The following is a 26972-nucleotide window of genomic DNA, read 5'->3' as shown; positions in this document are numbered from 1 at the left end:
CTTCGTGATTGCCTCGTGGAGTCAGTCGACTGGCTTGTTTCCAGCCGTGTGTCACGAGTCGACCGCTAGATGGCGGTGTGGCCCCTGTGCCGTGACCAGCTTGATTGACCAAAGTCCTCCATCCGCTGCGCACACGCGCCTGACCGAGCATGTGGGGAGCATCTCGTACCTCTGCAGGTCGGTGACTTGGGCAGCCAATGAGTCACAGCCAAGATAGAGCAACACACTTTTCATGATTTCATTGCTTGCTTTCTTTGTTGTTGCTCCTGCTGCATGTGCAACCCGCAGAGAGGAGAAGCTGGAATGATGGAGGAGAAGAGAGAATCTTTCCATCTGTATGGATCGCTGGAGCGTGCTCAACGGAACACAGGCAGCCACAAAACAGGTGAGCCGGCGTACTCATTCTGCAGTGTTCTCATTTAAAATGCATCCTCTGTCGATGTTTTGCCTACAGCTCGGGTTTCTTCTCTTTTGTTTTCACGTGTCGTAAAATGTTGTATATTGTTTTTGTTTTTTTGAACTGCGACTGCAGTCATGTCGACCGTCCACAGGTGTCTCTTCTTCCAGTGCGCAACGAGGCATTCCAGCTATCGATTTTTAACAAAACAGGCCTACTCTGTATTGTTTTCAATACTTTTAATTTTGAGGTGACATAATACCGCGAGGCTCCGGCAGATTCAAGAAGAAGCGGAGTTGCAGTATGCGACTTCTCAGACAGTTGAAGTGTTCAAGGGACTGAATTACTCGCAAGCTATTTTCAAAACTAGATTGACTAATATTTGGAAGAAAAAAAATACGGGATATAGAATTGGTATTGAGTTGTGGAAAAAAATAATGGATCATATTTTGACATACAAGGTTTCCACTCGACATCGACGAAAAAAATCTTTACTACAAGAAGCGAGTGCATAGAAAGTTAGAAGTCAATAAGTAGTTTACAACAATTTGAGCGCAGACATTTCCTAGTGTTGTTTGGAAAGGGACAAAATGAACAGGAATATACAATATTGTCCTCTGTGTTATTCCAGAGGATGACGTGGTGTCCATGGCAGATTCCAGCATCACCGTGGATGACATCGAGGGCCAGCTCTTCAAGATCAACCGCATCAGAGACATTCTGGTTCGGAGGGAGTCAGAGCTCAGATATATGTAAGATGGTCAAGTATGGGTAGAGACAGGGGCGTTACCACGGGGGGCGGCGGGGTGTTCAGTGCCCACCCATTGACACGCTCCGCCCACCCAATGAAAACTGGAAGTAGTTCTGATGAATGGGATATAAAAAAATCAAATCAACTTTTATTTGTTTAGCCCAAATCACAACAACAGTTATGTCAATTAAGGAGAAAACAAAACACGTTTTAAGGTGCAGTAGCCCTATGCTGGATTTCGACCTACTTGAGCATTGTTGCACTTTTTTGCCCCCCCAGATAAGACTAATGCCCACCCACACCTGGCATCCTGGTAACACCACTGGGTAGAGAAATGGTTCATGATTTTTTTTTATGTTGTTTTTTTTTAAGTGATATGTGTTTGGACTTCACTACATTTTGAGTTTTCTGTATCTTTTGCAGGATGGATGACATTCAACTGTGCAAGGAGATCACTCGGCTGAAGAAGGAGCTGCAAAAATTAGTGTCACTACCAGGTTGGAAGCACGACATTCACAATAGTAAATCATCTCATCTTATTTTGCTTCCTCTCAATTGAAGTTTTCCCAACTTTTGACTGGAGAAAACAATGGCCCCAGTTTAACTGTTTAGTTACAGTAATTAATTTATGATTCAAGCAATGACAAACGGGTCCTCCCGTTTGGTCGGACTCGCCGACGGATGGCCGTTTGAAATTAGAGGCGGACCTGCCTACAGACGGGCACTATTTTTTTCACCTTGGAAAAAAAAATACGAATGACGGACAACGGAAGGGTACCCACGCTGCAGACTGATGACGAATAACGGACACTCCATTTTTTAGTAAAATGCTCAGCTCTGTTATTTTATATTTGTTAAGGGTTCTGGTGTATTTTTTTTTTTTTTTTCCTGCCGTTTTTTGTGTAAAAAAAAATATTGAATGTGTACTGTATCAGTGTTTTTTAAAGAGTTTTGGGGTGTTTAAAATGTATTATTATTATTATTATTATTATTAAGGTAGGAAAGCGCTATACAAGTGACTTACCAGCTACCATTATTATTATTATTTTCTTTCAATGCATTTTGATAGGCATCAATAATACGCTGATTTTCACTATTTGCGGGCCAACCCGATTGCTGTCCCACGCGGATGGCGGGGGTCCACTCTAATACTACACCCAACTGAAGTTTACTGTCAAAATAACATTAAGCAAAAATAGAATTACATTTTTTTAAAACAATTATTTAGCTGTGCTTTAGCAAAGACTGTTTGTCTTAATACTAACAAACAATGCAAAGTGCCTTAAACGCCTTAACACCGATCATTAGTGTTGCAGTGTTCTAAATCTTTTAGCGGCAAATATTTGAACACAAACGCTGGAGCAACGCGTAGACAGGTAATATAACCATTCTCACAGGAATATATTATTTATCCTCTACGAAGAACGACTTATATGAGTGCATCGTACCATCCGTGTGAAAATGAAGAAGCCGCACAATCCCTAAACTAACAAAAAAAACTATTTTCTCTTTCAACGTAGACAACGACAAGTCCAACGAGGATCGGGAAAAGGAAGAAGAACTCCTCCAGCAAATCCATAAACTGGTGGAAACCAGAGACTTCCTGGTAGATGACGTGGAGTTCGAAAGACTCAGGTGAGCTTTTTACATCAATCGAGGGATAGATGAGCGAGGGGGAGAGAGCGAGAGAGAGAGAGAGAGAGAGCGAGAGAGAGAGAGCCTAATAATCCGGGTGAGTCATCTTATAGCGCATTGAGAAAAGGTCAGGGCTGTCATTCAACTGCAGCGAGAGGCCCGAGCGGAGATGATGTGGAATCTAATGCGTGTTTTGAATGCGTCCTCAGACGGCGCTGAGCATTGTTTGCCTGCCTGAGCCGTCACAGCAAAGGTGAGATGCAGGAAGCAGGAGAAGGTTCAAAAAAAAAAAAAAAAAAAAATGTGTACGCGGTTAAAGGCCATCTTGTCTCCGTTACTAAAGAAATCTCGCTCAGTGAGCCCATAATGACCTTTTGCGACATCATATTACCATCCATGTTAATACAATCATTGGAACTTATTGTATTATATCATGAACACGCAATGGCAGTGCCGGTTCTGCCAGAACACGGATCATCCCAAAAAGGTTTGACGTATGCTAACGTATACGTAAGATAAACGACGAGAACGGACTTTTAATTGAAATTGAATTTAATTTAACACGCGTCGATGCGCTCTCACCTGCAGGGAGAAAGAAGAAGATAAAGAAATGGCCGATTTTCTGAGGTCCAAATTCCAGAGACACTTCCAGAAAAAAGGTATTACGCGCTCAGGATGTGAACGCAATTAGCGAAACTGGAAAATAGCTTTTTTTTGCACTGGAAAATAGTCGGTTTGGTGCTAAAGTGTTTGCGCAAACGCTTTGTGTCTTTTCGACAGGTGGACCGAGCAGGCGGGCAGCGAGCAGGGCTCAGCAGAACGCTTCTCCGTTCGCCAAAACGGGCCACACGCTGCTGAAGGAGTGCTGTGGCTTCGCTTGCTCTCTCATGTAGCTTTTGATGGAGTCTCGCTCACAGATAAGACTCGTTTCCTCGTTCATCCCACCCATGTGCCTCACGCTCATGGCGCCGTTCTTAAATCCTGCTATTAATCTCACGTATTGAAAAAAAGCGGCGCACAAATTTATTCTCAAACAGACAACGGAGCTATGAACTTCCCCGCGTTAGGAAGTACGCTGCGTTTTGGTTGTTGGCTTTTAATTAGCGTCAACATTAGTTAGCCCGACATGGCGGCGCCTCGTAAGCGAACCGGACAGCGAATCACGTTGGGCGGGAATGTTCATGAACGACTGCTGTTTTTCTAGCTAAATAGAAGAGTAGAATTGACGAGATTTGCATTCATAAGATTTAACAGCTGCCTTTTGACAGCACTAAGCGGTCTACCTGATTTATGTATATGTTCTTTTTGATCAAAACAAACAAACGGAAAAAAATTCTATTATTAGTTTTTGCGTCATGATTTCATGCTTGAATTCATCGTGCGGCTTCAGGTGTGTACGCCCTAGCCACTACTGGGAAATATAATATCAAGGCTCTAAAAAATGTTTTCTTTGCGGAGCAGTTTTGCTAATCAATGACGTCATTTGAGGAGCAACTTTTTAATTTTGTGGAGCAAAGTATTTTTTTTTGTTTTTGTTTTTGTAGATTAATCCAAGAGAGCTAAAGCAAGGGTTTTCTTAAACAATAAAAAGATGACAAGATAACAAATGAATAATACGTTTTGTTTTCTTTTTTTATTTATACAAATATGACCAGTCACGGCTCACCTATTTTCTGTGTTTGGCCATGTGACGTTTGGAAGCTGATCCCTTAGGCACTGTGATGTCATTTTCAGACCACAAATAGTGAAATGGCCGTCCCCTGAGATGGATAAAAACAGGCGGATTTTTCTGATTATTTCATAATCCAAAAATGCAATATTAATCAGAATGCCGTGTTTAGATTAGTGCATATAAAACATATTGTCAAGAAAATGTTTGACTTGATTTCCACTTTAATTGAGTTGAGTTGATTTCACTGCCCCCATGCAGCATTTGTATCACAATTTTTGCTTACTAGCCCCGTTCCCCGTTGACATCCTGTTAATCCTTTACAGCACCCCCACCAAAAACGTACTTTTATATTAAGACAAATCGCACTGTAATGTATGTAATATACATATAAAAACCTTATAAAACTAAATAAAAAAACATTTTCAGTGGTTTTATAAAGTTTATTTAAGCCTAAAGTATCACACATCGTCGTTTAAGAGACTTGGACTCGTAATTTACATATTGGGCTCTGACTCCAGATCGAATTGCCCGTTTGGAGCGTAGTTAGTTCTGTGTCAGCGTCTCCTCCATGCTCCTTGCAGGTGTTTTCATTTTGTATTTGTGTGTTTGAACTGTTCAATAAATAGCTGAAAGTTCATCCTCAAATGTCACGCTCCTGTTTTTTTTCTTCACTTCATTCGAATGGCAGCGTTTCTAAAGCTGGATGGCAACTCAAGTTGCACGAATATACTTTATGAATATGATAGGTTGCTGTCTATAGTCTGAATGAACATGTGGTTCCGTGAGGTTCTGCGATGGCCGCTGGCACCCACGGATCATATGACCAATCAAAGTCCGGACCACATCTGTGTTGCCGAGAAGAACGGTCTCCATAGCAACCGCATACACCCCTTCATACCTTTACAATGAGACAGAGAGGTTATGGTGCATGTGTGATGACAACAAAATCAGCTGTTGTAAAAGTAAAGGGTGGCAAAAGCCTTTACATTTGTTGTGCATGCATCGTCTTATGCAGTCATGATTTCGTTCGGGTTCAATATATCTCTTCCTAATCTAACTTGGCATTGCCTAATCTGTGAATCTTTTATTCAGGCTGAGTTCACCTTATACAAGCTTTGGGTCTCATCTTGCCTAGCAACAAAGTCCCACGTGGGGAAAAGGACGACTAAATGAAAACTGAAAGAGTTTTTTTGAGGTACGGGCCATGACTCAGATTTCCTGTCCTAAAAATTTGAGTAACTAGTAACCTGAATGACGGCAGCGAGGTTCACAAGCATCGTTTTGGCAGATGAACAATTCTTCGAAAAAGAGGACACATGCATTTCTTTAAAGTGTTAAGTGGCACTACCACTTGGAGTTTACTGTGACACTAAAGACAAAGCATAGACAATTACGTGTCCTGTATTTAAAATAAAGTTTTTGCCTAGTGAAAAATTCAGTTCAAAGCGCCATTGACACGCTAATGGTTAGCATCGACAGTTGCGTTTTTAGAAGCAATGGATTTTTTAACACAAATGGTGGAGCAAAACATTAAGACAAATAATATAACAACAGTTGCTTCTGTATATTCATTATCCTCAATGAAAAAATGCAAATACTTAATTATCATTATCATTCATACTATTTGTTTGTGTTAGGGGGCAGCCATTTTGTCACTTCTTTCGACTGAAGATGACATCACAACTGCTCAGGTCGCGACCAATCACAGCTCAGCTTCAGAAAACAGATCAGCCGTGACATCACAACTGCTCGGCTCAGTTAAGGACCAATCACGGCGCAGCTTCAGAAAACAGGTGAGCCATGATTGGTCGTTATCCGAGCCCTGCGGTTATGTGATGTCATTTTCAGTCGACAGAAGTGACAAAATGGCCCCCCCCGAAGATGGCTAAAAACGGGTGGATTTTGTTGCTTAATTCATATTTCATATTAATCATATTGCCTTGTTTCAACTAGTGGGCCTGCATAGAACATATTCTTGAACAAATATATTTGCGTTGACTTCCCCTTTAAAGGGAAGATTCATAAAACAGGTGAGCCATGATTGGTCGTTGTGAGCAGTTGTGATGTCATTTTCAGTCGACAGAAGGCAAAATGGCCGCCCCCGGAGACGGCTAAAAATTGAGTGCATTTTGCTGCTTATATTCCACAAATGCAACATTAATCAGAATGCCGTGTTTCAACTAGTGGACCTGCTGGGAACATATTCTTGAAAAAAATATGTTTGGGTTGACTTCCGCTTTAAGGCAGAAAATAATGATGTAGGGATGAAGTGTCGATGTTGCCTTCAAATGCCTCACATATTGCACAAAACAAAACAAAAAATGGCTGTCACCTTAGCTTTGTTTCAAGAGGAAATGTCTTGCATCTGAATGGACTCAAATTTTGTCTACTTTTGTCAGTAAAAATGCACTCTCTCTTTTTGCCATACGAGGGCATGATGGAATGATTCCTGCCACCCCAGAATTTAAAAAAATGGTTTGAAGCCGTCGTTTTACTTTTTGTAGGAGTGGCTTCTTCTCACCACAGGTTGCAGTGGCTGACAGCAAGCTCGCTCCAGTGCTCTGAATGAGTCATCCGGCCCCACAAGGACGTCTCCTAGAGAACACTACAAGGAGCTGGTAAGAGCAACTATTGGGAGTATGCAAATCCTCCATATGCACTTACGTGAAAAGCATGCGCGTGTTCACCTTTGTTTGCTTCTCAAGGTTGTTGCTGAGATGTGCTTGGGAACATCACTTCAAGGTTTGTCGAAGTGTTTTGTTTTATTGGGTTCTTTTTAGAACGTGTGCTGCGCTTCTATTGTGACACAATCAAGAGGAGCCAAAGATGACAAGTCATTATAGAAAGTTAATAGATTTTTGCATCATGATAAACTATATGAAAGATGCCAAAACAACAAAAGAATGACTTCACCAGAAGAAAATGAAAGTTTTGGTCCAGAGGTGGTGGGCCTGCTCTGTTATTTAATCCAGCCCATTTAGCATTTTCAATAGCTAGAGTGCTGCAGGACTGTAGCGCCTCGAAAAAATGACAAATGGAATAATAGAACTGAAGTTAGCCACAAGTGTAAATGCTTTTAATCTAAGTCAAAAACTGTGGGTTTTTTTTACCTGGATTTATATTTGTCCCCATACCTCTGATTAAGATCTGTTAGAGCATTTCTATAATACATTTTCCCAGAAATCGTGTTTTTGTGCTGTACATTATTTTCGTTATTTTTGTATATTTTTTAAACGCCTTAAATGATTTTATACCTTTAAATGTTGTTTTGTAACTGTGAAGTACATTGAGTTCCCTAGTGAAGGAACTGCACTATATAAATAAAGCTACCTTGCCTTAAATATGGAGAAAAAACATTTAATGATTCAATGAAAATGTATTGCACATAATAGTCGAATGAAAATGTTGACCAAATACATGTAAAAAAAAAAAGGTTCTCCAAGATTAAATGAACTTGAATGAACTTAAACTTAAATACAACTAAACTAAAGTTATTCCACGCACTCAAGCTACCGCATCATTACGCCCAGTTTTGATTTAATTTCTTTTGGAACCCACGTATTACGATTGGGACCCATACCACACTTTAAGAATCGCTGACCCATCTGCCTGTCAAAAATCAAATGCAGCTGTTGAGCACACAAGTTCGCCCACCCCTGGTGTAGCCAGAGCCAGGTCTAAACCCATCTGAAAATCAGCGCATGGTGACCGAAAGGAGGCCGTGCACAATAACGTTTAAAGTGCAAGGAAGAGAGGGCAAATATTGTCGTGTCACTAACACTGGATGATGACATGAATTTCAGTGCGTGGGCACAGATGCAACAAGCTCCTTAATATCATTTTTGACCATCTGCATAACCATGGTGACATTTCCTCCTTTAACCAAAAACAATTCTGTGCTCCACGGATACAAAGGCAAAAAATAATCAGCTGATTGCAATGCAGCAGGTTCCCAGGGTTTCTCTCTCTTTCGCTGTTTCCGCAACAACGTCACGAAAATGTGTCTTCTCTTACAAAAATAGCAACAAATCAGGGAGAGCGTGCATCTATCGGCAGATACTGGAGCTTGTTTATTTGATACTAATATTCAAGTATGACCACTAAACAATGACTCTCACTTTCCTACCTTAGTGCACTTTTTCATTGAATTCCCACAAGCCAAAGAGAGAGAGAGAGACAGAGACAGAGAGAGAGAAAGAGAGAGAGAGAGAGAGAGACTTTTTCGTTTAAATGTATTTGAGTATAAACGTATTTGTACATACAGTTAAGATATCTGTTTCTCCCCAGCGTTTTCAGCAGTTCAGCCTTTCGATGGATAAATACGTTCTCTGGCCCCACCTTGTGGCCGCGTTGAGCAACGGTAGCCAAAACTTGCCTGGAGAACGTCAACGTGTACGTCAACGTTTAACGGCTGGGTATACGTGCACGTATGGCTTACGTCACGCCAATACCCGGATGCAGGGACCACAAACATGGAACGTCTGTCGCTGGAGGGAGCCATTCGTGGTGAGATAAAAAACACGCGCACACACGCGCAGCCTCGAAAAGTAAATGTGATTTCTCTGTTCACAAGTTCACATGTAAATGCTGCCAGGAGGTTTGTGTGTGTGTGTGTGTGTGTGTGTGTGTGTGTGTGTGTGTGTGAGGGATTGTATGTTTTGTATTACATTTCTCTCGTTTTTCTGCTATTAATGCATCTTAGCTGGCATTTCAGTCAGTATCACAGCACATTGAATGAATGAGCTAATCCACATGTGTATTAGCTCATCAGATGAAGGTATTTCTTTTTGCCCAGTTGAGGGCGAGATATGGGGTACACCCTGGACTGGACGCCAGCCAATCTCAGGACATAAACACAAACGACCACTCACATTCAAACCTTATGGGACATTTACATAGAGTCAGCTATGAACCTATGCATATTTCCTGTAATGTGGGAGGAAGCCGCCAGCTCAGGGAGAACACGCAAATGACATTCAAATCCAGAACCTCTCGACTGAGAGGCAGATGTGCTAACCACTATTTCACTGTGCCCACTACAGTATCTCATAACTATATAATGCTGATGGCTGATTTTAGACCCCAGTCACTAGTTAGAAAAGAAGTCCACAAATACCAATTTAAATCACATTTACTTCATTCTTGCCGAATGGAATTTGCCTTTTATTTTGGTAAAATTTCTTTGACTTGTTTATTTGTAATATAGGACATTCTGACTCCATTTTTGGTTATTCTCTTGCCGGCCATGCCACAGCCCCAAGAAAGCGTCAGGTTCGTTTTTCTGCCCGACATGACATCGTCCTTCTGAAGGAGGTTATCGCCAAGAACCCCTTTTCCTCCAAAGAATCAGGTTAGCCGTGCATATTTCTGCTCAAAGCCACCGAACATATTCTAACAGTCAGTTGTTGTAGTACGGTGTCGCGCCACACGGTGGCACCTATTTGGTTTGTAACATTTTTTTTCAAGAATACAGTATGTTCAAGTTGAAACAAGGCATTCTGATAAATATAGCGTTTTTGGAATAAGGGTGAATCGACCCGTTTTTAGCCATCTCTGGGGGCGGCCATTTTGTCACTTATGTCGACTGAAAATGACATCACAACTGCTCAGGGCTCAGGTAACGACCAATCACGGCTGACCTGTTTCCTGAAGCTGAGCCGCGATTGATCCTTACCTGAGCCGTGAGTCGGGGCGATGTCATTTTCAGTCGACAGAAGTGACAAAATGGCCGCCCCCTGAGATGGCTAAAAAGGGGTGGATTTTGCTCTTTAACTCATATTCCACAAACTCAATATTAAGTGGGCCTGCCAGGAACATATTCTTGAAAGAAATATGTTTGGGTTGATTCCTCTTTAAATACAATTTTCCCATTTGTAAGTGCAGTGTTAATCTTCAACCTTTGCGTAATATACTACATTAGTCTGTATTAATAGTGAAATGATGACAGGGAAGGTGTGGGCCCGCGTGGGCGAGCTAATGACAGAGGCCCTCCGCGAGGAAAGATTTGAGGTGGATGCTCGCAGGTGTCGGGAGAGGACCATGCTGCTGCTGGATTACTACAAAAAGCAAGACTTCCTCAGTTTACGCAGGTATACACACTCCAACATCCAGGACAAACAAACCCTGTGTTCAACAAGAATAATTTCAACACTAGGTTCGGGACTGAGGCTTTATATGCTGAAAAGGAGGATCTGCTCCATGAAGTGTTAGAGCTGGAGGCGAAGAAGGGCGTGGCTGCCTTCGGAGACTTCAATAAATATCAAGTGAGTGTTGAAATGGATTAGACGTTTTTTTTTTTTTGTTTTTTTTTAAACCCATTTGAAGACACATTTCTTTTCCCTGGCTTTTGATCAGACCTGAATTTTTTGGCTCTTTTCCGGCGTCAATTGTATATAGCGTTTTATGTCAATTTATTGGCTTCATTTATTTATATTTTATATATTATTTATGTCTATATTTATTAATACGTGTACCACAGCCTTTTATTGTTTTTGTTTCATTTATTGTATTGTAAAGTGCTTTGTTACAGCCCTAGTTGTTATGAAATGCGCTATCTAAATAAAATTGTATTGTATTGTATTGTGTGCACAGGGTTGGATTTTGTCTCAGACAGATTCATGCTGCGCGCTATTCGTAGTATAGAGTCACAGACTCAAAATAAAATTCTGATGTGCAAGTAGGCTTTCCCTGACAATAAAGATTCTGATTCTGTTTGTTGTAGACACCCTTTTGATTGTTTTCCTATGTAACCTTTCAATTTCTTAAGGTGGAGAACTTTCATTAACTGTAAGATATTATATAGATAATATATCATTATTATCATTTTCTTATATTTTGCCCAGGTTGATGAGTTGAGAACACGAGCCATAGAGGAACTCAGTATCCCAGAGCAGGACAAACCTCAGCTCCCGATCATACAAATAAGTCCAGCAGGTAAACATACTCAGCACTGAAGTGGACTTGCTGACTTCTGACATGGGACTACAGTGTGATCTTGAGCACCTGACTGCCTCTGTCCCTTTGTGTTGAAAGCAATTTTTCACTGCCTTAGATGCTGGTGCTGATGTTGCCACGCATTTAATCGTATGAAAACGCAAAGCTGCAACTGCTCTGTGAATACACAAACCTACCTTAAATCAAGCAGTGGTGGTTTCGCAAAGTAAGCAGAGCTGCATTGAGTTTTCTCAGATGCATAGATTGGATTTATCAAAGCGTTGGCATATAGTGTCGTCGCCCGCTATTTAGCGATGCAATTTTTGCGGGTTCTCTGCTTCGCAGATTGTTGTTATCGTACTTTTATCAAGGATTATTCGCTACATCGTGGGATTTTGCTGTGGTTATTTTTCCACATTGACTGTTGCTGCAGACTCACGTGCAATAAGTACGAGCCAAGAGGAAACAGTCTACAACAGACAGAATGAATTTTAATCCATACGGTGGTTAGGATAGGAGGAGGCCACTGGTGCATTTTCAATGGTTTTATTGAACAAACAACAAAACATAGTAAACATGAGCGCATTCTTAGCTGGCCTCCCGATTTCTTCGAGTGACGCCATCACTCAACAAACACACAGGGTTTATGTTTAGCCAGCTAAAAGCCAGCCAACTCTGCATTCTCAATCACTGACCTTCATACACATTTAGCTTTGGATATTTGGACATCCTCAGGATTTGGATTGTGTCACAGATGTGTTATTAAGACACCTGGGAACTGTTTTAAATCCAACACCAAAAATGTATAATATGCATCCTTTAAAATGTCCCAGGTGAACGTGCTGAAGATCACGCTGAAATGGCAGAGCTCCCATCGCCGCCCACGTCCAAACGTGCGTGTCAGTGCTGCTGCCAGACCTACTCAGAGATTCTTAGCTTCCTGGAGAAACGCAACCAGACGGAACAACGGCTGCGGGAAGAGGAACTCGCCCTCCGCCGGGAGGAGCTTGAGATCCAGAGGTGTAAGGTTCACGCCCATAAATGGCCAACCTAACCATGCCATTGAAGAAAATGTTATACAATGTGTCACTGTACATATTTAACCCACAAATACTCATAATATGCAGCATGTTCCAAAACATGTGTTATGGTTTGAAATATGAATATCTGAGTAACTACATGTCCTAGGCAGGGGTGGGTAAAATTTGCGGTCGTAGTTGTGATCTGCGCTGTCGACAGCAAGTGGAAAAATGGCCGCCCACTGAAATGGATAAAAACGGGTTGATTTTGCTTCTCAATTCATGTTCCACAAATTAATGATAATCTGAAAACCGTGTTTATTTGGACTAGTGGGGCCACATGGGAAATATTATTTTAAAGGACATTTTTGAGTTGACTTCCGCTTTAAGTTTAACATAAAATATTTAACAATTAAAATGTGATGTTATTTGAGCCAGAATTGGCTCTGTCATTAGTCTATAAAATAATGCCACTTTTTCGAATACACTGTGGAATAGCATACCTTTGTTGGATGGTTTTATTCTCAGGTAAGATCACTTTGGAAAGGGAGCGTCTCGAAGCGGACAGAAAGGAACGGGAAGGAAGATTTGAGCTGGAGAGCCAAGAGAGGCAGGTCATCTTGGACCTGCTCAAAGAGAAGGTGCTGAAAAGATGAAACTGAGAAACTCTTGAGTTACATTTAGTAAAACACAACAATGGCTTCCCAGTTACTGTGTTTACCAAAAGACGGCATCATGAGATTAAGTGATCAAATCGGAGACTCATTTATGACATGAGGTGGAATGCAGAATGGTGTACTGTGGAACAGTGACCTTAGGGTGTGGTGCTCCTCGCTACAAAATTCTCCAGATTCCATCACTGTCGAGTGCTCCGTAATCTGTTACCTTAAATAGCACTGAAACAGGCAAATGAGCAGTGTGGTTATTACACTTAGTCACAGAAACACTGCTTATTAACAGATGCGTCAAGCTTTAGTATGCCATATCTGGGACATTTTACGGTCAGTGCAATTTTGAGAAGCACCTTTGCATATTCAAGATATTTATTAATGTGCATTATTTATGATAAATGCAAGTTATTTATTAATTTTCTAAGATATATGATGTTTGTTCAAAAAGTTGTAATGACTGCCTTCATTTTTTAAATGTACAAACTAGAGATACTGGTTGAAGGTGTGTTAAAAAAATAGAATCTTTTGTGCACCGTGTGTATCTTTTATTTTTTTGTGTACTGTACTTTACACTCTACATGGGGTCATCGGTTTAACGAGCCCCGTTGCTATGGCGCATTTGTACGGGAAACGCGCGGCAGTTTATCACTCAACTTACTCTAACGCAATAATAAACTCATAATTACAGTCACTGTGTATACTGTATTTATTTACAACCCTTCTACGCAATTCATACATACAACTAACTACTGAATGAAAAACAGTAAACAAGTCGTGGACCGAGGAATCTTGGTTAAATCTAACATTTGATACTGTAGATTTTTCATTTTTACTGCACTTGATAGGGTTGTGCTTGATAATCAGCGGTAGGAAAAGGAGGACACTGATGAATTAACACCGAAACTAAAGAATGTAAACATTGCACCACGCTTTTGGGGAAAAAAAAAACCGAAAGCGTACTTTTGCCGTGATATCAGTTAGTCGCGCTTTAAAATGACGCCAGAAGTAATTCACACACGGATTGGTCGATGACGTTTAGTGCACGCCCCCCCTCGGCTCTATTTGGCCTCTGATTGGCCAAGTGCAATATCTGTTTTTTTCCCTAGTCATTTTTACAGTGGGTGCTGCGAAAGTTCTACATCAGTCGAATCTTAGTTGTCACAGTTTATACATAAACTGTATGCTGTGCGGTAAAATTCAAAGTGTGTTAAAACATCGCTTTAGTGTTTTACTCGCACAGGAAGAACCGTTTAGTATGTGTAGTTGGTTTTAGCATCAGTATGGAAGTCCTCCCATCGTGAAAAGTTCGCATAGTTTAGCATTGTGTCTTCGATTTTATAACTTAGGCTTGGACAGGATCGTTGTCGTTGCAATATTTTTCAAAGTAAAAAAAGGAGGGGAAAGTGAAGCTTCTGGGGTGTAAAACAACATGCCGGTAAGGCGTTTCGGCGGTCACAGGTCTCTGGTCAAACGCTCGAAAACGTCCAAGCTCTCGTACGGTTTCTCGAAAATGAACGTGTCAAAAAGTGGATACCGTGTTTTCTCCGCCAACTCCAGCACCGCCTGTACCGAACTGGCCAAGAAGATTACTGAGTAAGTACACCACATCACCATTGTTGCTTTTTGCTAGCTTGGTTGTTGACACGGAGGCGCAGTTGGCACGAGGCATATGTGTGTGCGTGCGTGTGCGTGTGTGTGTGTTTTAAGATTCTCAGTTCGGTCTCAGGACACAACTACGCATGCGCATATGCATGGAAGGAGCTCGTGACCCTAAAACACAAAAGACCATGGTGCATAACTTGCATCTTTGAACATAAAAACATTTTGATGAGGCTTACATAACAGAAAGCAATTTTTCAAGTATATTTCATTTGTGCGTTTTTAAAAACAGAGATCATTAAAAACAACACTCCCCCACCCCCAACGTTTTGGTATAAATGTCCAATGCTATGTTTGCCTTTGTAGTCACACAGAATATACAGTATGTCATGTGGACATACAAATAACATGCCAAGTGTCCCTACCAACGTTTAATTTCTGCCTCAGTTTAGACTGGACAGCACAGTGTGGTAGTGGTTAACTTGTCTGCCTTACAGATCCGATGTGTTGTGTCCTTTTGTTAGAGTTGTAGTCGCTTTGAAGCAATGTGTGCCATCTTGTGGTGAACACTGTTATTACAACTTGAAACAGCTCAGCTACACTGAACATTTTTATTTTCAAAAATTAATCAAGGGCCACTCCGAGTGTGTGTGTGTGTCCCATTCTTGGTGGTGGCCTACCCTGCCTCTGGCCCAAAAGTAATCTGCAATAGATAGTTTTCCCTTGACATCACACACCTCACATGGCCGTGGCCTCCCAGCTGGAAGTCTATGTGTTATTTTGTTCCTGTGCTTATTGAGCGTTTGCATAGATTCATTTGATAGTGGAGGTAAAAAAAAAACGGGGGAATTACTGTGCTATGTTTGGATGCAATAATTAATGGTGGGCGGGGCAAAGTTTAAGGAAAAGCCTGAGATTGTGGTTGATGGCTAAAATATATATGTATAACTTCCGCTGGATACCTATTCATTGTTGCCATGGTGTTATATTAGACATTCATATATGCAAACAATTATTAGACTAGACTCTCCTGCTATTTATTTTAGCAGAATTAAAAAATATATATCTATATACCTATAAGCTACATAATTTTTGAATATCCGTATTAAAATGTGGATGAGTTTAGTGTGGGTTACAGTAGTTGGCTATATAGCCACTGTGATTGGCTGGCGATGACTCCCAGGTGTAACCTTTCTAAAGTCAACCTACATAGGCTCCAGGCCACCTGTGAAGCGCTATAGAAAATGGTCGAATGGAGAATCTAACTCACTCATCGATGCATCCCTCTTCATCTAATCTTTCGGTAGTAGATGGTTTGTTTGTTTCCCCCCTCTGAGTGTTCCTGTGGGACTTGTCATGGAAAATCATAAGAAAGCAAATACTGTGCTGGCAGGCGCCCTTATTCCCAGGAACTTTGCCGAGCCACAGATTCTGGGTTTGTCTTACTTGTTTTCCTGATTGAATTGTTTATGAAAATAATATGAGAAGACAAATGATGTTTAAATTCACAGCTAGCCAAACAGTGGCCCCTGAGGCATTCGGTATTTTGTCAAGCTTCAATGTCTCACAATAAACAAAAAGCGTGATCATATAACTGCAAAGTTAATTGCGTTTTTATGGTCATGTTAGGGCAGGAAAGAGCCTTCCTGGGCCCTTGCGCTGGAGACTTGATCAAGAACTGCGGTTGAGTGAGGTGAATTGGGCGAGGTTACCAGTTGTGTGCCAAGCCTCCTCTCATATGTAGCGCGCTTATTATCGCACGACGGTTGCCTCTTAATTAACAGCATGTTTTTATTACGCAACACCAGACGCTCCATAAAGTTGAGGCTTGCTGAGAATGTTGTGTGCCTAATATAAATGTCATTTGAAAAATCCCGAGATGAACCTTAGATTAATAGCCTCATTCTGCTGGTTTCTCAACCTGGATCGGAGCCCATATTAACCGGTTATATAGTCACAGTCAGCAGAAGCTAAAGCGTCTGCTTTGGTTGGCCTTTGAATTTAGTCATATGCAAGGAATATGAGAATCCTAAAGTCAAGTGAGGACAACCTTGCTCTACAAAAGTCAGCTAGCAACCACCTCCAAAAACAGGTCATTCTTTATAAAACGTAGCTGCACTATGTGTGTTGGTATGAGGAGTGACCTCCACCAAGGCTGTACAGTCCTCGTTTTGTACACTTCATAACATCGCCTAAAAGCTTACGATCTGTAACCACAATTAATTGGATTCCTTCGTCTCCTTGTTTCCGGAATCCGGTTGGCTGTATTGATGTTGTGTTTCGTCTTGTACTTTTTTCTTCCCAGACGCTTGGGTGTAGAGTTGGGCAAGTCGGTGGTATACCAAGAGGGAAACGCAGGTAAGGCGACAAAGATCTCCGCAGCAATCGTCTTTGTCGATTGTGCTCCACATTGCTATCGATTGTGCTCAGAGACCAGAGTGGATGTGAAGGAGTCTGTGCGCGGACAAGACATCTTCATCATTCAAACAATCCCCAGGTGAGATGTGTTCTTAATTCCGATGGACATTTCCTAGAAAGCAAAGGGGACTTGATTTTAGGTCAGAAAAATTGAAAAGACAGGAATGGCCTTGTCTTCTGTACTGTTGCGTAACTGATCATCTGACGGCCATCTACACATACTGATGACAACAAAAGAATTATTGGGGAAAGGAAGTTCTCTTTTACAACGATATAAAATACAGTTAAAGGGGTAAATTGTAGGGATGGACCTCCATGAAACTCGGCCCCTTGGGAAAGCTATCTTTGAAATTTATCGCATTCTTTTACTCATATGACTATTGGGGCTTTTTGTTTTTCTTAAAAAGCGCCATCTTACTCTATTTTTCCGAATTTTATCTTTTTTATTTTGTGTCGACTGGCGGCATTACAGTGCCTGTCGCACCAAAAATGACCTACTGGAGGACGTGTTCTTTTCCGTTGGTAAAAAGCTAACCAAGCATTTTTTTGTTTGTTTCTGTAGCAGAAAATAATCGCACAATAACTACCTCTTCTGAAGAATCCGTCTTTGTTGGGCGATTCAACTCGGCTTTGAGTTTTTGTACGTTTCCCAGTGACCCGGAACTCCAAAGAAGATGGAAAGTTAATATTCGCAGAGACAGTTTCACCATCACAACTAATACAAGAGTCTGCCACAGCCGAAGATCCCTCGCAGGCTCCACGATGCTTGGCTCCGACCGGCCGAGCCAGAAGCTTCCGTCCCTGGGCTTGTGAAATTCTAAAACTCTTGAGCAACCACGTTGTTACAAATGTTTCTTTTTACTTCTCCTCAAAAAGTTGTTTTTTTAAATTGAGTTTTACAGGTTGTAGATCGCATCAATGGTGGGAAAATATGTTGAAACGATTTGTCACTGTCGAGTGTCGACTCTTTTTGTGGTAGCAGGCTTATGCTAAGCTAAGCTAACTGTCTTGCATTTTAACACTTTCATTTCCCTTTCCTACGTATCTGAAAGCACCTTACAGTGTGGTACAACTAGCCATTCCAGGGCAACAGTATGTTCAAACTAGTGATGGTAGGTTGTAACTTGTTAGCGCCGCTGTCATTGGACACGGCACCCTACACTATACGTTGATTTCCGGCCACTGTCTGTCCCAAACCTGGATAAAAATTGTTTTGTTGCATCAGGAAAGAGCATCTGGTGTAACTAACAGCATCTGGTGTAATCCAACATCCTTTTTCTGTCCCTCATAATGCGTCACGTGTGTGTTGGGAGTCATTCCAAACGAACTTTATCTGGTTGCAGTACCATCTTTCCGTCAATAGAGGGTGCTAATACACTGAAAAGGTCATGACTGGTTTAGATGGGAGTAGTATAGCGACTGGAAATGTCATTGCGGATGACATACATGCTGCAGATGAAGCCTCGGTGCAAACATTTTGCGTCAACATAGTTTTGAGGTGGACTTAATGGACTTTGTCGACTTTTTTTCCCCGACCTGTAATCGATTTAGCGTGGTCTCTCTTGGTCACGTCTAAAAGACCTGGCTTTTGCACAGGGGCTCGTTTGCGCTTTCCATCCACTCTACGTTTTGTGTTTTTGGTAGTAACTTGACCACTGTATGTGTTGCTTTGCAGAGATGTCAACACGGCCATCATGGAGCTGCTGATCATGGCTTATGCTCTGAAAACGTCCTGTGCCAAGAACATCATCGGCGTCATCCCTTACTTCCCTTATAGCAAGCAGTGCAAGATGAGGAAGAGGGGCTCCATCGTCTGCAAACTACTCGCCGCCATGTTGGCTAAAGCCGGTATGTGCGCTCCAAGAATTCTGCCCTTTTTTTTTTCTTTGCACAAAAGTGACTCATTTATCATTTTGCAACCACATCATTAAAAAAAAAGTACTCAGTGTGATGCAATGCAGTTTTGCACCACAGCAAAGTAAAACCACAAAAATGAACATAATGTTTAATTAATAGCCGTCTCTGAAATGAACCTTATTGGATTTCATTGGCTGTTGTTATTTTCCAGGACTGACTCACATCATCACCATGGACCTTCATCAGAAGGAAATCCAGGGTTTCTTCAGCTTCCCTGTTGACAACTTGAGAGCTTCCCCCTTCCTCATCCAGTACATCCAAGAAGAGGTGATGCAACACGTCTCTATTGAAGTAGATAAATAAACTGTCTTTCATATTCATTCATGGTTAATCCACCTTTATTTTAGTCTAAGCCTCAACTGATAAGACCAAAACGTTTATGTACGATAATTATGATATTGTTTAATGTCCTGTAATACGGGTGGATCTATTGCTTGGGTTTGTTAAAAAATTGGAAAAGGACGGTGAAAAAATAATGGCATATTAAATCGCAACGTTGAGGGTAAAAAAAATCGCACGGATGTGATACGATACAGGCAGATCAGCTCTAGGATCATAAAGATCTTTCTGCTCTATTCCCACGCCTCTCAGATCCCAGACTACAGGAATGCTATCATTGTTGCAAAGTCCCCGTCGGCTGCCAAGAGGTAATGAGACCGTTTGCGACGATCACGCCACCCACTTTTTTTGCATGCTCGATCTTTACATATTCTCCTCGCGCTATCGTGGGTATTTCCATTTCCCTCTGCAAACACACCTCTCCCTTTTCTCCGTTTGTTTGGGTTACTTTGTGTTTGTACATACGTCGGCTTGTTTGTCAGTTCCTTTGCCACCCGTTTGTCCCAGGGCTCAGTCCTACGCCGAGAGGCTGCGGCTCGGCTTGGCCGTCCTGCACGGCGCCGCCCCCAATCTGGAGTCCAACATGAGCGACGGGCTGTACTCGCCCCCGCCGACTCGCCCCAGCGCGGGACACACCGGCCTGGAGCTGCCATGTAAGACGGCCCATTCAAAATCTTAAAAATCCCACACTCAATATAACACTAAATATAGTATGTCCCTTGGAGGAGCTGACGTACATACTGTTTATCTGTTTTTATTCTTTTTCCTCCTGCTGTGCCTTATAACATGCTGTCCGCAACGTTTTTCACCGACACAGGCGGCAGAAGATCTCATGCGCCGTTCCCTGGGATTGAGCTTCCAAGTATGAGCCCAGTGAATGAATGACCCCATTTCTCCCTCTTGTGTGTTTTGGGACGCTTCCCTGGAATGGAATTTTACTGAGGAGTTTGTTTTCTTGCTTCCTTGCCTTCCGGCTTAAATTTTTGTTTGGTTCGGTTTAATGCCTGATTCGTCCCCTTTCTTTGGATCAAAGTGGCGCAATGACCGAGGCACCGGAAAGTTCATCTATTAATTTTGCAAGATTGCTAGTTCAACTTTTGGTCACCTATTAGTTCTGCTAAATGGCAGTTTCCCTAAAACAAAGTAATAATTAGAGGAGTGAATTGCAGTGCAACTTGAGGTACTATTCTGATACATTTTCTATGCTAGCTATGTAGCTAATGTACGGAAGCGTATTGCTGCCACACCAGGGAAAAAAAAAAAAACACAAACCTTATCATGTAAAAACGTGATACTTATCATGTAAAAACGTGAAAATTATGTAAAAACATGAAAATTATCATGTGAAAACGTGAAACGTGAAAACGATAAGTATCACGTTTTTACATGATAAGTTTCACGTTTTTACACGATAAGATTTGTGTTTTTTTCTCCTGGTATGGCAGCAATACGCTCCCGTACTATTGTGTGATAACACCGGGGAACTGAATTTTTGTGGAGTTAGGTCTGACAGCTGTTTTTAATTCATTTTTGGGCGCGGAATCCATAATTGAATATTGTGAACATATTTTTGAAAACAATATGTTTGGGTTGATTTCCGCTTTAAATACATCTATTTGTATGTCAATAAAACACTAAGATGGAATAGTTACAAGCTTTGAAAACTAATAAAACGGAATAAAATGAAATAGAGCTTACGTTGGTATGCCCATGGTTACAAAGTATTCCTCTTAAACCATGCTAGCTTTTTGTTTGCAGACATTGATAGTACTGACCAATTGGGAGCCGCGTACACCTCTCACCGCACTTTCTCAATTGTGACTGCACAAACAAGTTGCCACGTAGCTGTAGATGAGCACAGCTAATCAATGATTTTTTTTTCTGATCTGGAGGCTATGTTGTTGAGAAAAAAAGTTGACGTGCTAGAAATAAACTGACTGCAATTTTTGAATCAGATTTTTACTTTCACGTTGTTCCACAGTGTAATTGAGATGTTGGAAGGAAAAAAAAACACCAGCTGATACCGTATTGGTGCTGTAAACCACTAGCGGCAGAATCTCCATCACCGTTATATAAAAATACACTCGATATTTCACTTGACGTTGCTGTATCTTCCAGTTCCTTGCATTTCAATCAAAGTGTCTCCAAATGAAATCCCGCGTTACTACCAGTTGACTTTACTACTTGTCATGAATGTGAGAGCAGAAAATCACCCTGGCTTTGAAGCTTTTCTGCTTCATGTGCAGTCAGGTCCAAATATATTGGGACATTGACACAATTCTCATACTATTGCCTCTAAACACCACCACACCCGGTTTGAAATGAAAAGAACAAGATGTGCTGCCAATGCAGCTTTCCGCTTTAATTTAAACTTACATTCAAATCAGGTGAACGGCGTCGGCATTTCAATTGTTTTTTTCTTCTTCTTGCAAATCCGCAAGCTCTCATAAACCAGCCCATCATATTTACTGTAAATGGATTTCACTAATGGTCATTTTAACTCATTCACTGCCATTGACGGATTTATTTGTCTTTCCGACCATTCAATCCCAGGAACATATTTATATTTTTTTCCAAATTTTTGTCAAGCGTTTGGGTAGAAGAGGATCTGAAAATGCCTGGCGGTGAATGAGTTAAGAGATTCACATTGCCAATATGTTTTCAAGCCTAAACCCCGCATCATCTCCTAAGTGAGGCTACAGTACGTGTGCAAAGGGGCCTGGTTGGTGGTCACGGCTGCTGTGTACAAGGTGGAGGCGCTGCAAGTCAGGTGTGGAGGGTTCTCGCTTGGGTCGATGATTATTTGGCGTCCCTTCATTTACGTGAATCACAAACATTCTCTTAAATTTAGGGGGAGCGCAGAAAATGCCCCTTTTGCATCACAGCAAATCCTAGAAAGACCATTTCATTCCAAATAATGATCGACTCTTTCATAAAGGAGAGCACAAAGCATAGGAATCGTTACACAGTGTTGGTACGGGCAAAGGGTGAGTGCAAATCATTTTTGGTGTAGCAATTAATTGCACTGCGTAAGCTGGTAGGCTAATCAAGCCTTGCATGCCTTTTGCAGGTTTCAACCAAATTTCTTCTCATCAAATCTCCATTCCCCGGAGGAATATGCTCCCGATTGTAGGTTCTGTCTTGTCGGCGTCCTAACTTTGTCTTGCTGTGTCTTTGTTAGTGATGATGGCTAAGGAGAAGCCGCCGATCACTGTTGTCGGAGATGTGGGAGGAAGAATCGCCATCATTGTTGTAAGACCATAAACCTTCATAGGATTTGCATACTCCCTCTACTTGTACTAGCGCTACTAGCAAACCTAGCTTAATATAAAGGTGGAACACAACAGGGGTATTGTAGTATCCGATGTATGATGATATTTTGAATTTGTAACATTCTCCCAATTGCATAATGTCTTTTTCGCATTGCATTACAATTTTAGTTGTGTCAAATCACGACATCATGCATAAGAGGAACATTTTAATAACAAGCGCATTTGGGAATTGTTATGGCCAATCCAAGCTTCTAATGTTTAATACACAAATTAATCATTAAACAAAACCCTTTTGCAATCATGTTAATAGAGCTAATTAGAGAGTCTTTAACTGGCCCTTTAATTTAAAACAAATATGGAAATGAACAAGTGGCATTTTTTTTTTTTTAAGGTTAAATTAAGTCATTTTAAATTAATTTGGGGTTAGTCCCAGGTTGAAAATCCTTTCCGAAAACGATGAAGAAAAACATTGAATACGTCTTAGGATGACATCATCGACGACGTGGAGGAGTTTGTCGCCGCCGCAGAGATCCTGAAGGAGCGAGGCGCCTACAAGATCTTCATCATGGCCACGCACGGCCTGCTGTCTGCTGAGGCGCCCAGACTCATTGAAGAGTCCGCCATTGATGAGGTAAAAACCCGATACGTAAAGATATAGCAAATGAGGACATGACTCGAGTTCAAAAACAGCTGGTGTATAGGCCATATCAAGAACATTTTTGAAAAGATAGTTAGTTGTACACCTTCCACAGGCCTTTATAAACGTACTGGAACACAATTGAACATATTAAAAGACACTTTTCAAGATATTCCTTAATGTCAGTTCCCACGCTGCCGTCAAGAAAATTGGAGACTATCATATAACATCAATTTGAGGAAACAGAGTGAAGAAATAAAAAGTCAAGCGTGCTTGCTTCAAGCTGGTATTTGTCACTCCCAGTTGAAATTTATTGTAAAAGTCATAAAAAATGTACTACCAAGCCACATGGTAAATAAATATAATATAAAAGTCGACTAGCTTTATTCTAACTTAAGATGCCAAACACTGTTGTTGGGCTGTTTTTGGCAGAAATTTGAGATTTAGTCTTAGTCTTTTGGACAAAAATGCTTATTAGTTTTCGTCACATTTAGTCATTCCTATTAGTGATAGTTTGAGTCTAGTTTTAGTCGACGAAAACTCAAAAAGATTTTTGTCTAGTTTTAATCGACAGAAACTCCCCAAAAATGTTTTAGTCTAGCTTTCGTAAATTTAGTCGACGAAAATTCAAAAAGGTTTTAGTCCGTTTTAGTTAAAAAATAGGCATACAAAGTTTCGTACATACATTTCGTACATACAGGAATACATTTTTTTTTTACTGATTTGTCAAAAAATGTAAGTACTTTGGCGGCTAACTGCATTGACATAAAGTCATTCAATGTTGGTGAAATAAAAAAAAACTGTGGATTTGCGTTTATTATTGTACACACACACACACACACACACACACAATCCAACACGGACCAGGCGGGCCGTGGTAGAAAAACGATTGGGGACCACTGCCTTAATCTACTTTTAATATTTGACTTTACACACAACAAGTGAATGAATTGACATTAGCCTTGACGTTAGCTCAACCAAAATAACTTATGCCTTAAGTCAGCCCATTCGTGCCACGAGTTACGTGGAAAACTTTAAGCACAATGAAATTGATCACAAGCCGATTGTTGAATAACAGAGTGCAAGTAAATGTATACAGTCAAGGCTGAGTTGGGCCAAAATATTAGCGTGGTGAGCCCTCAGATGGCGCTTGACAGTTATCCTTCTTTCCACCTAGTTTGTGGCCACATTCACCGTTACCGCTGTTTACAACGCGTCGTGTTGTTCTTTCTGCTGGGTTGTACAGAAAGTACGTCCATATCTTTCCTTCGTTTCCGACCACCAAGCCCATTTGGTGTCACCGTCGCCATTGTCCGTCAAAGGAAAGCGTGTCAGTGTGCGTGAGCCGAGACCAACGACCGCGGACCTGTTTGTGTTTTGTTGTGGCGGTGTGTGCGACGCCCGCGCACTGCGAGCTGTCCCGGCGGTGGGCGTGCCCAAACGTGGATAGGTTGCACCAGCATTGCAATTTTTTGAAAGACGCATTACGTGTACGACAGGAAGGGATGTCATAAATTTTGAACGTCTGACGGACCACACGCTAACAATTTCGTCCTGTCTCGCCTCGTCACCGAAAATTCACGTACGTCACGTCATGTTTTCGTCGTCGAAGAGCCGCGTTTAGCTCGTTATCGTCATGAAAAAAAAAAGGGGGCGTTAACGAAATATTTTCGTCTTCGTCATCGTAAACGACACCGCTCCTGAGAGGTCAAAAGTCTGTCGCTGTGCGTCCCCACTTAGGTCGTGGTGACCAACACGGTGCCCCACGAGGTGCAGAAGCTGCAGTGCCCAAAGATCAAGACGGTGGACGTGAGCATGATCCTGGCCGAGGCCATCCGCCGCATCCACAACGGGGAGTCCATGGCCTACCTGTTCCGGAACATCGCCGTGGACGACTGAGGCAACACACAACAAATGACACTCGGTCACCAAGCACGTGTCCCGTGCCAAATTGTGGGAACAATATTTGACAACGAGTGTTTGCTCTTTGACAGACATGATGTATCGCATGCAGCTTTTCACCATCTGGCAAATAAAACCAATCGTTTTGGCTGCCATGCATTTTTCATGATTGGAACAATTAATGGTATAGTGAAACGTGTGTGTGCTTGCGTGCAGAAGTGAGTATGTTTGTGGAGTTATTAGTTGATTGAAATGTGTGTGTTTGTGTATATCGACAAAGTTTGCTTTGTTTGAAGGTTTTGGGGATTTAACTCCGACTTCAAGCAATTGTGTCAAATTTAAGGCTCACCCTGCCATATCCGGTTTGCTCACGCCAGTTTATGTGGTCCGTAAAAAGCTGGAAATGTAATGTCCGAATGGGCTTAGTAGTTAGTATTAGTACATTTATTTAATACTTGAAATGGCTGAAATATTCAAATGGGATAATCACACAGGTCAACACATTTAAAAACATTTTTTGATGCAGTTAATTTTTTCTAGATGTTTTTTTTTTTGCACGGATTCCACATCTGTCCTTTGTTTTTTTTTCCTCTAGCACATCAGGTTTTAATAATAATAATAATAATAATAATAATAAATGTAATATATTTTGTAATATTTATGAGTTAAGGGTAAGGTTCAGCAACCTTTCAACCAAAAGATTTCTTTTTTCCCTGAAACGCCATAGCTATAAATTACAACATGATAAAATCTGTATTGCGCAAGCTTTTATAGGTCAAACTTCTTTTTTAAAAAATGAAAAAACTCAAAAACCTGATGTGCTAGAAAAGAAGCACTGTAAAGACTTTTTTTTTTTAAATCGGTATCAAAAATACTTTCAGGGACTCATAAAGCCACCTCTGATTAAAATTTGCCGTTGATCAGTGCTATTTGTTAGTTTTAGAAATACAAGGGATTTCATTTATAAAAAATGAGGTGTGCATAGATTTGATATTTATATGGTTTCACAGCCTTAAACTCTCAGCAGCAGCTGTTTGATTTGCACGTACCTTATGGTACATTTGCATTTTTTATTGTTATTCTTTTTAGAAAAGGAAAGACATGTTAGACTTGACTTTCACAGAATGTATACTTTGGCTCCAAAACGCCCAAGTACGGTAACGTCGTAGGCCTGTAGTGTTCATCAAAAACGAGGCAGAGGTTATTCCTGAAAAGTATATTTAATAATATTGCAAGCCGCTTGAACAGTACGCAACAGTTTGAACATTCAGCTACATTCTAGGAAAATCAAACTTGTACTTATATAATGATTCAATTAAAATGCACTTAAAAATGAACTAAAACTTGTCCCAAATGTTGGAAAACAAACGCCTCGAAAAGATGAAATAAAACTGAACTGTACCACACTTTGAGAATGACTGCTTTAATGTATGAATTCCAGGATCATGATCACTACTGTCTATTCAATATTTACTTCTTTTACATGTGATGTGTGATCAAAAGGGAAATTAGCTTCCGCAGCTCATTAACCATCACAAAGAACATTCTGAGCACAGGAAATGAGGCACTGAGACATTTCACGTATTGCAGGCCGCAGAACGGCATCTCATTACCTTTTAAATGGGATAGTAGGAGTGAATTACTCCCAACGCGTCACATCTGACTCCAAAGCAAATGCACTCATTTTACTCTGATAGGTTTTTTATTATTCTGCAATAGGAAGAACATGAATGCACATACGGTTTCCGATTCAGGCTATACAAATGCAATGATTACATTTCAAAACTAATGCCGAGGTTGTTCCAGGACC

At 41.1% G+C, this 26972-nt stretch overlaps 3 protein-coding genes and 2 long non-coding RNA genes across 9 annotated transcripts; 3 read left to right on the top strand and 2 right to left on the bottom strand.

The window, feature by feature from the left end:
* The first annotated feature begins 32 nt into the window (after window positions 1-32).
* On the top strand, window positions 33-5092 carry pik3r6a (phosphoinositide-3-kinase regulatory subunit 6a). 2 transcript variants are annotated; one of them, XM_086032969.1, is made up of 7 exons: window positions 33-177; window positions 289-385; window positions 1029-1149; window positions 1572-1645; window positions 2669-2783; window positions 3372-3442; window positions 3564-5092. In XM_086032969.1, exons 2-7 carry the CDS (start codon window positions 304-306, stop codon window positions 3674-3676), a joined length of 576 nt encoding a protein of 191 aa, XP_085889095.1. In that variant the 5' UTR covers window positions 33-177; window positions 289-303; the 3' UTR covers window positions 3677-5092. The 2 variants fall into 2 exon arrangements, with proteins under 2 accessions (XP_085889095.1, XP_085889094.1); XM_086032968.1 differs by having other exon boundaries at window positions 1572-1669.
* LOC147146257 (uncharacterized) lies at window positions 4951-8826 on the bottom strand. 2 transcript variants are annotated; one of them, XR_015087095.1, is made up of 4 exons: window positions 8718-8826; window positions 7143-7251; window positions 6951-7060; window positions 4951-5353 (listed from the first exon to the last, which is right to left on the bottom strand). It is a non-coding gene; the product is annotated as an uncharacterized LOC147146257 (long non-coding RNA). The 2 variants fall into 2 exon arrangements; XR_015087096.1 differs by having other exon boundaries at window positions 6977-7060.
* Window positions 5234-13768, top strand: LOC147146256 (uncharacterized). 2 transcript variants are annotated; one of them, XM_086032966.1, is made up of 11 exons: window positions 5234-5650; window positions 6093-6248; window positions 6960-7073; window positions 7161-7197; window positions 8743-8961; window positions 9710-9805; window positions 10403-10544; window positions 10610-10718; window positions 11298-11388; window positions 12222-12415; window positions 12941-13768. In XM_086032966.1, exons 5-11 carry the CDS (start codon window positions 8928-8930, stop codon window positions 13061-13063), a joined length of 789 nt encoding a protein of 262 aa, XP_085889092.1. In that variant the 5' UTR covers window positions 5234-5650; window positions 6093-6248; window positions 6960-7073; window positions 7161-7197; window positions 8743-8927; the 3' UTR covers window positions 13064-13768. The 2 variants fall into 2 exon arrangements, with proteins under 2 accessions (XP_085889092.1, XP_085889093.1); XM_086032967.1 differs by having other exon boundaries at window positions 12222-12408; window positions 12936-13075.
* Window positions 11974-14765, bottom strand: LOC147146255 (uncharacterized). Its single transcript, XR_015087097.1, has 3 exons — window positions 13221-14765; window positions 12911-13033; window positions 11974-12438 (listed from the first exon to the last, which is right to left on the bottom strand). It is a non-coding gene; the product is annotated as an uncharacterized LOC147146255 (long non-coding RNA).
* On the top strand, window positions 14163-26568 carry LOC147146254 (phosphoribosyl pyrophosphate synthase-associated protein 1-like). 2 transcript variants are annotated; one of them, XM_086032964.1, is made up of 11 exons: window positions 14163-14671; window positions 16983-17035; window positions 17108-17174; window positions 18771-18943; window positions 19164-19279; window positions 19604-19659; window positions 19859-20004; window positions 20169-20213; window positions 22533-22603; window positions 23108-23254; window positions 25001-26568. In XM_086032964.1, exons 1-11 carry the CDS (start codon window positions 14508-14510, stop codon window positions 25157-25159), a joined length of 1197 nt encoding a protein of 398 aa, XP_085889090.1. In that variant the 5' UTR covers window positions 14163-14507; the 3' UTR covers window positions 25160-26568. The 2 variants fall into 2 exon arrangements, with proteins under 2 accessions (XP_085889090.1, XP_085889091.1); XM_086032965.1 differs by lacking the exon at window positions 20169-20213.
* Window positions 26569-26972: the final 404 nt, after the last annotated feature.

Source organism: Filicampus tigris, chromosome 6 (assembly GCF_054856515.1).
Source record: "Filicampus tigris isolate MCC_2025a chromosome 6, RoL_Ftig_1.0, whole genome shotgun sequence".
NCBI classification, from domain to species: Eukaryota; Metazoa; Chordata; class Actinopteri; order Syngnathiformes; family Syngnathidae; genus Filicampus; species Filicampus tigris.
The sequence above is the reverse complement of the archived record's forward strand: the minus strand, read 5'-3'. Positions and strand labels throughout refer to the sequence as shown.

What these genes read in the sequence shown, in the direction of transcription:
- pik3r6a (XM_086032968.1), top strand. Translation starts at nt 304, where the DNA reads ATGATGGAGGAGAAGAGAGAATCTTTCCATCTGTATGGATCGCTGGAG. An exon ending in GAGTCAGAGCTCAGATATAT is followed by an intron (nt 1,150 to 1,571) that starts GTAAGATGGTCA and finishes TATCTTTTGCAG; the next exon opens with GATGGATGACATTCAACTGT. An exon ending in GTGGAGTTCGAAAGACTCAG is followed by an intron (nt 2,784 to 3,371) that starts GTGAGCTTTTTA and finishes TCTCACCTGCAG; the next exon opens with GGAGAAAGAAGAAGATAAAG.
- LOC147146256 (XM_086032966.1), top strand. Translation starts at nt 8,928, where the DNA reads ATGGAACGTCTGTCGCTGGAGGGAGCCATTCGTG. An exon ending in CATACAAATAAGTCCAGCAG is followed by an intron (nt 11,389 to 12,221) that starts GTAAACATACTC and finishes AAAATGTCCCAG; the next exon opens with GTGAACGTGCTGAAGATCAC. An exon ending in TTGAGATCCAGAGGTGTAAG is followed by an intron (nt 12,416 to 12,940) that starts GTTCACGCCCAT and finishes TTCTCAGGTAAG; the next exon opens with ATCACTTTGGAAAGGGAGCG.
- LOC147146254 (XM_086032964.1), top strand. Translation starts at nt 14,508, where the DNA reads ATGCCGGTAAGGCGTTTCGGCGGTCACAGGTCTCTGGTCAAACGCTCG. An exon ending in ATACCAAGAGGGAAACGCAG is followed by an intron (nt 17,036 to 17,107) that starts GTAAGGCGACAA and finishes GATTGTGCTCAG; the next exon opens with AGACCAGAGTGGATGTGAAG. An exon ending in GAAGAATCGCCATCATTGTT is followed by an intron (nt 22,604 to 23,107) that starts GTAAGACCATAA and finishes AATACGTCTTAG; the next exon opens with GATGACATCATCGACGACGT.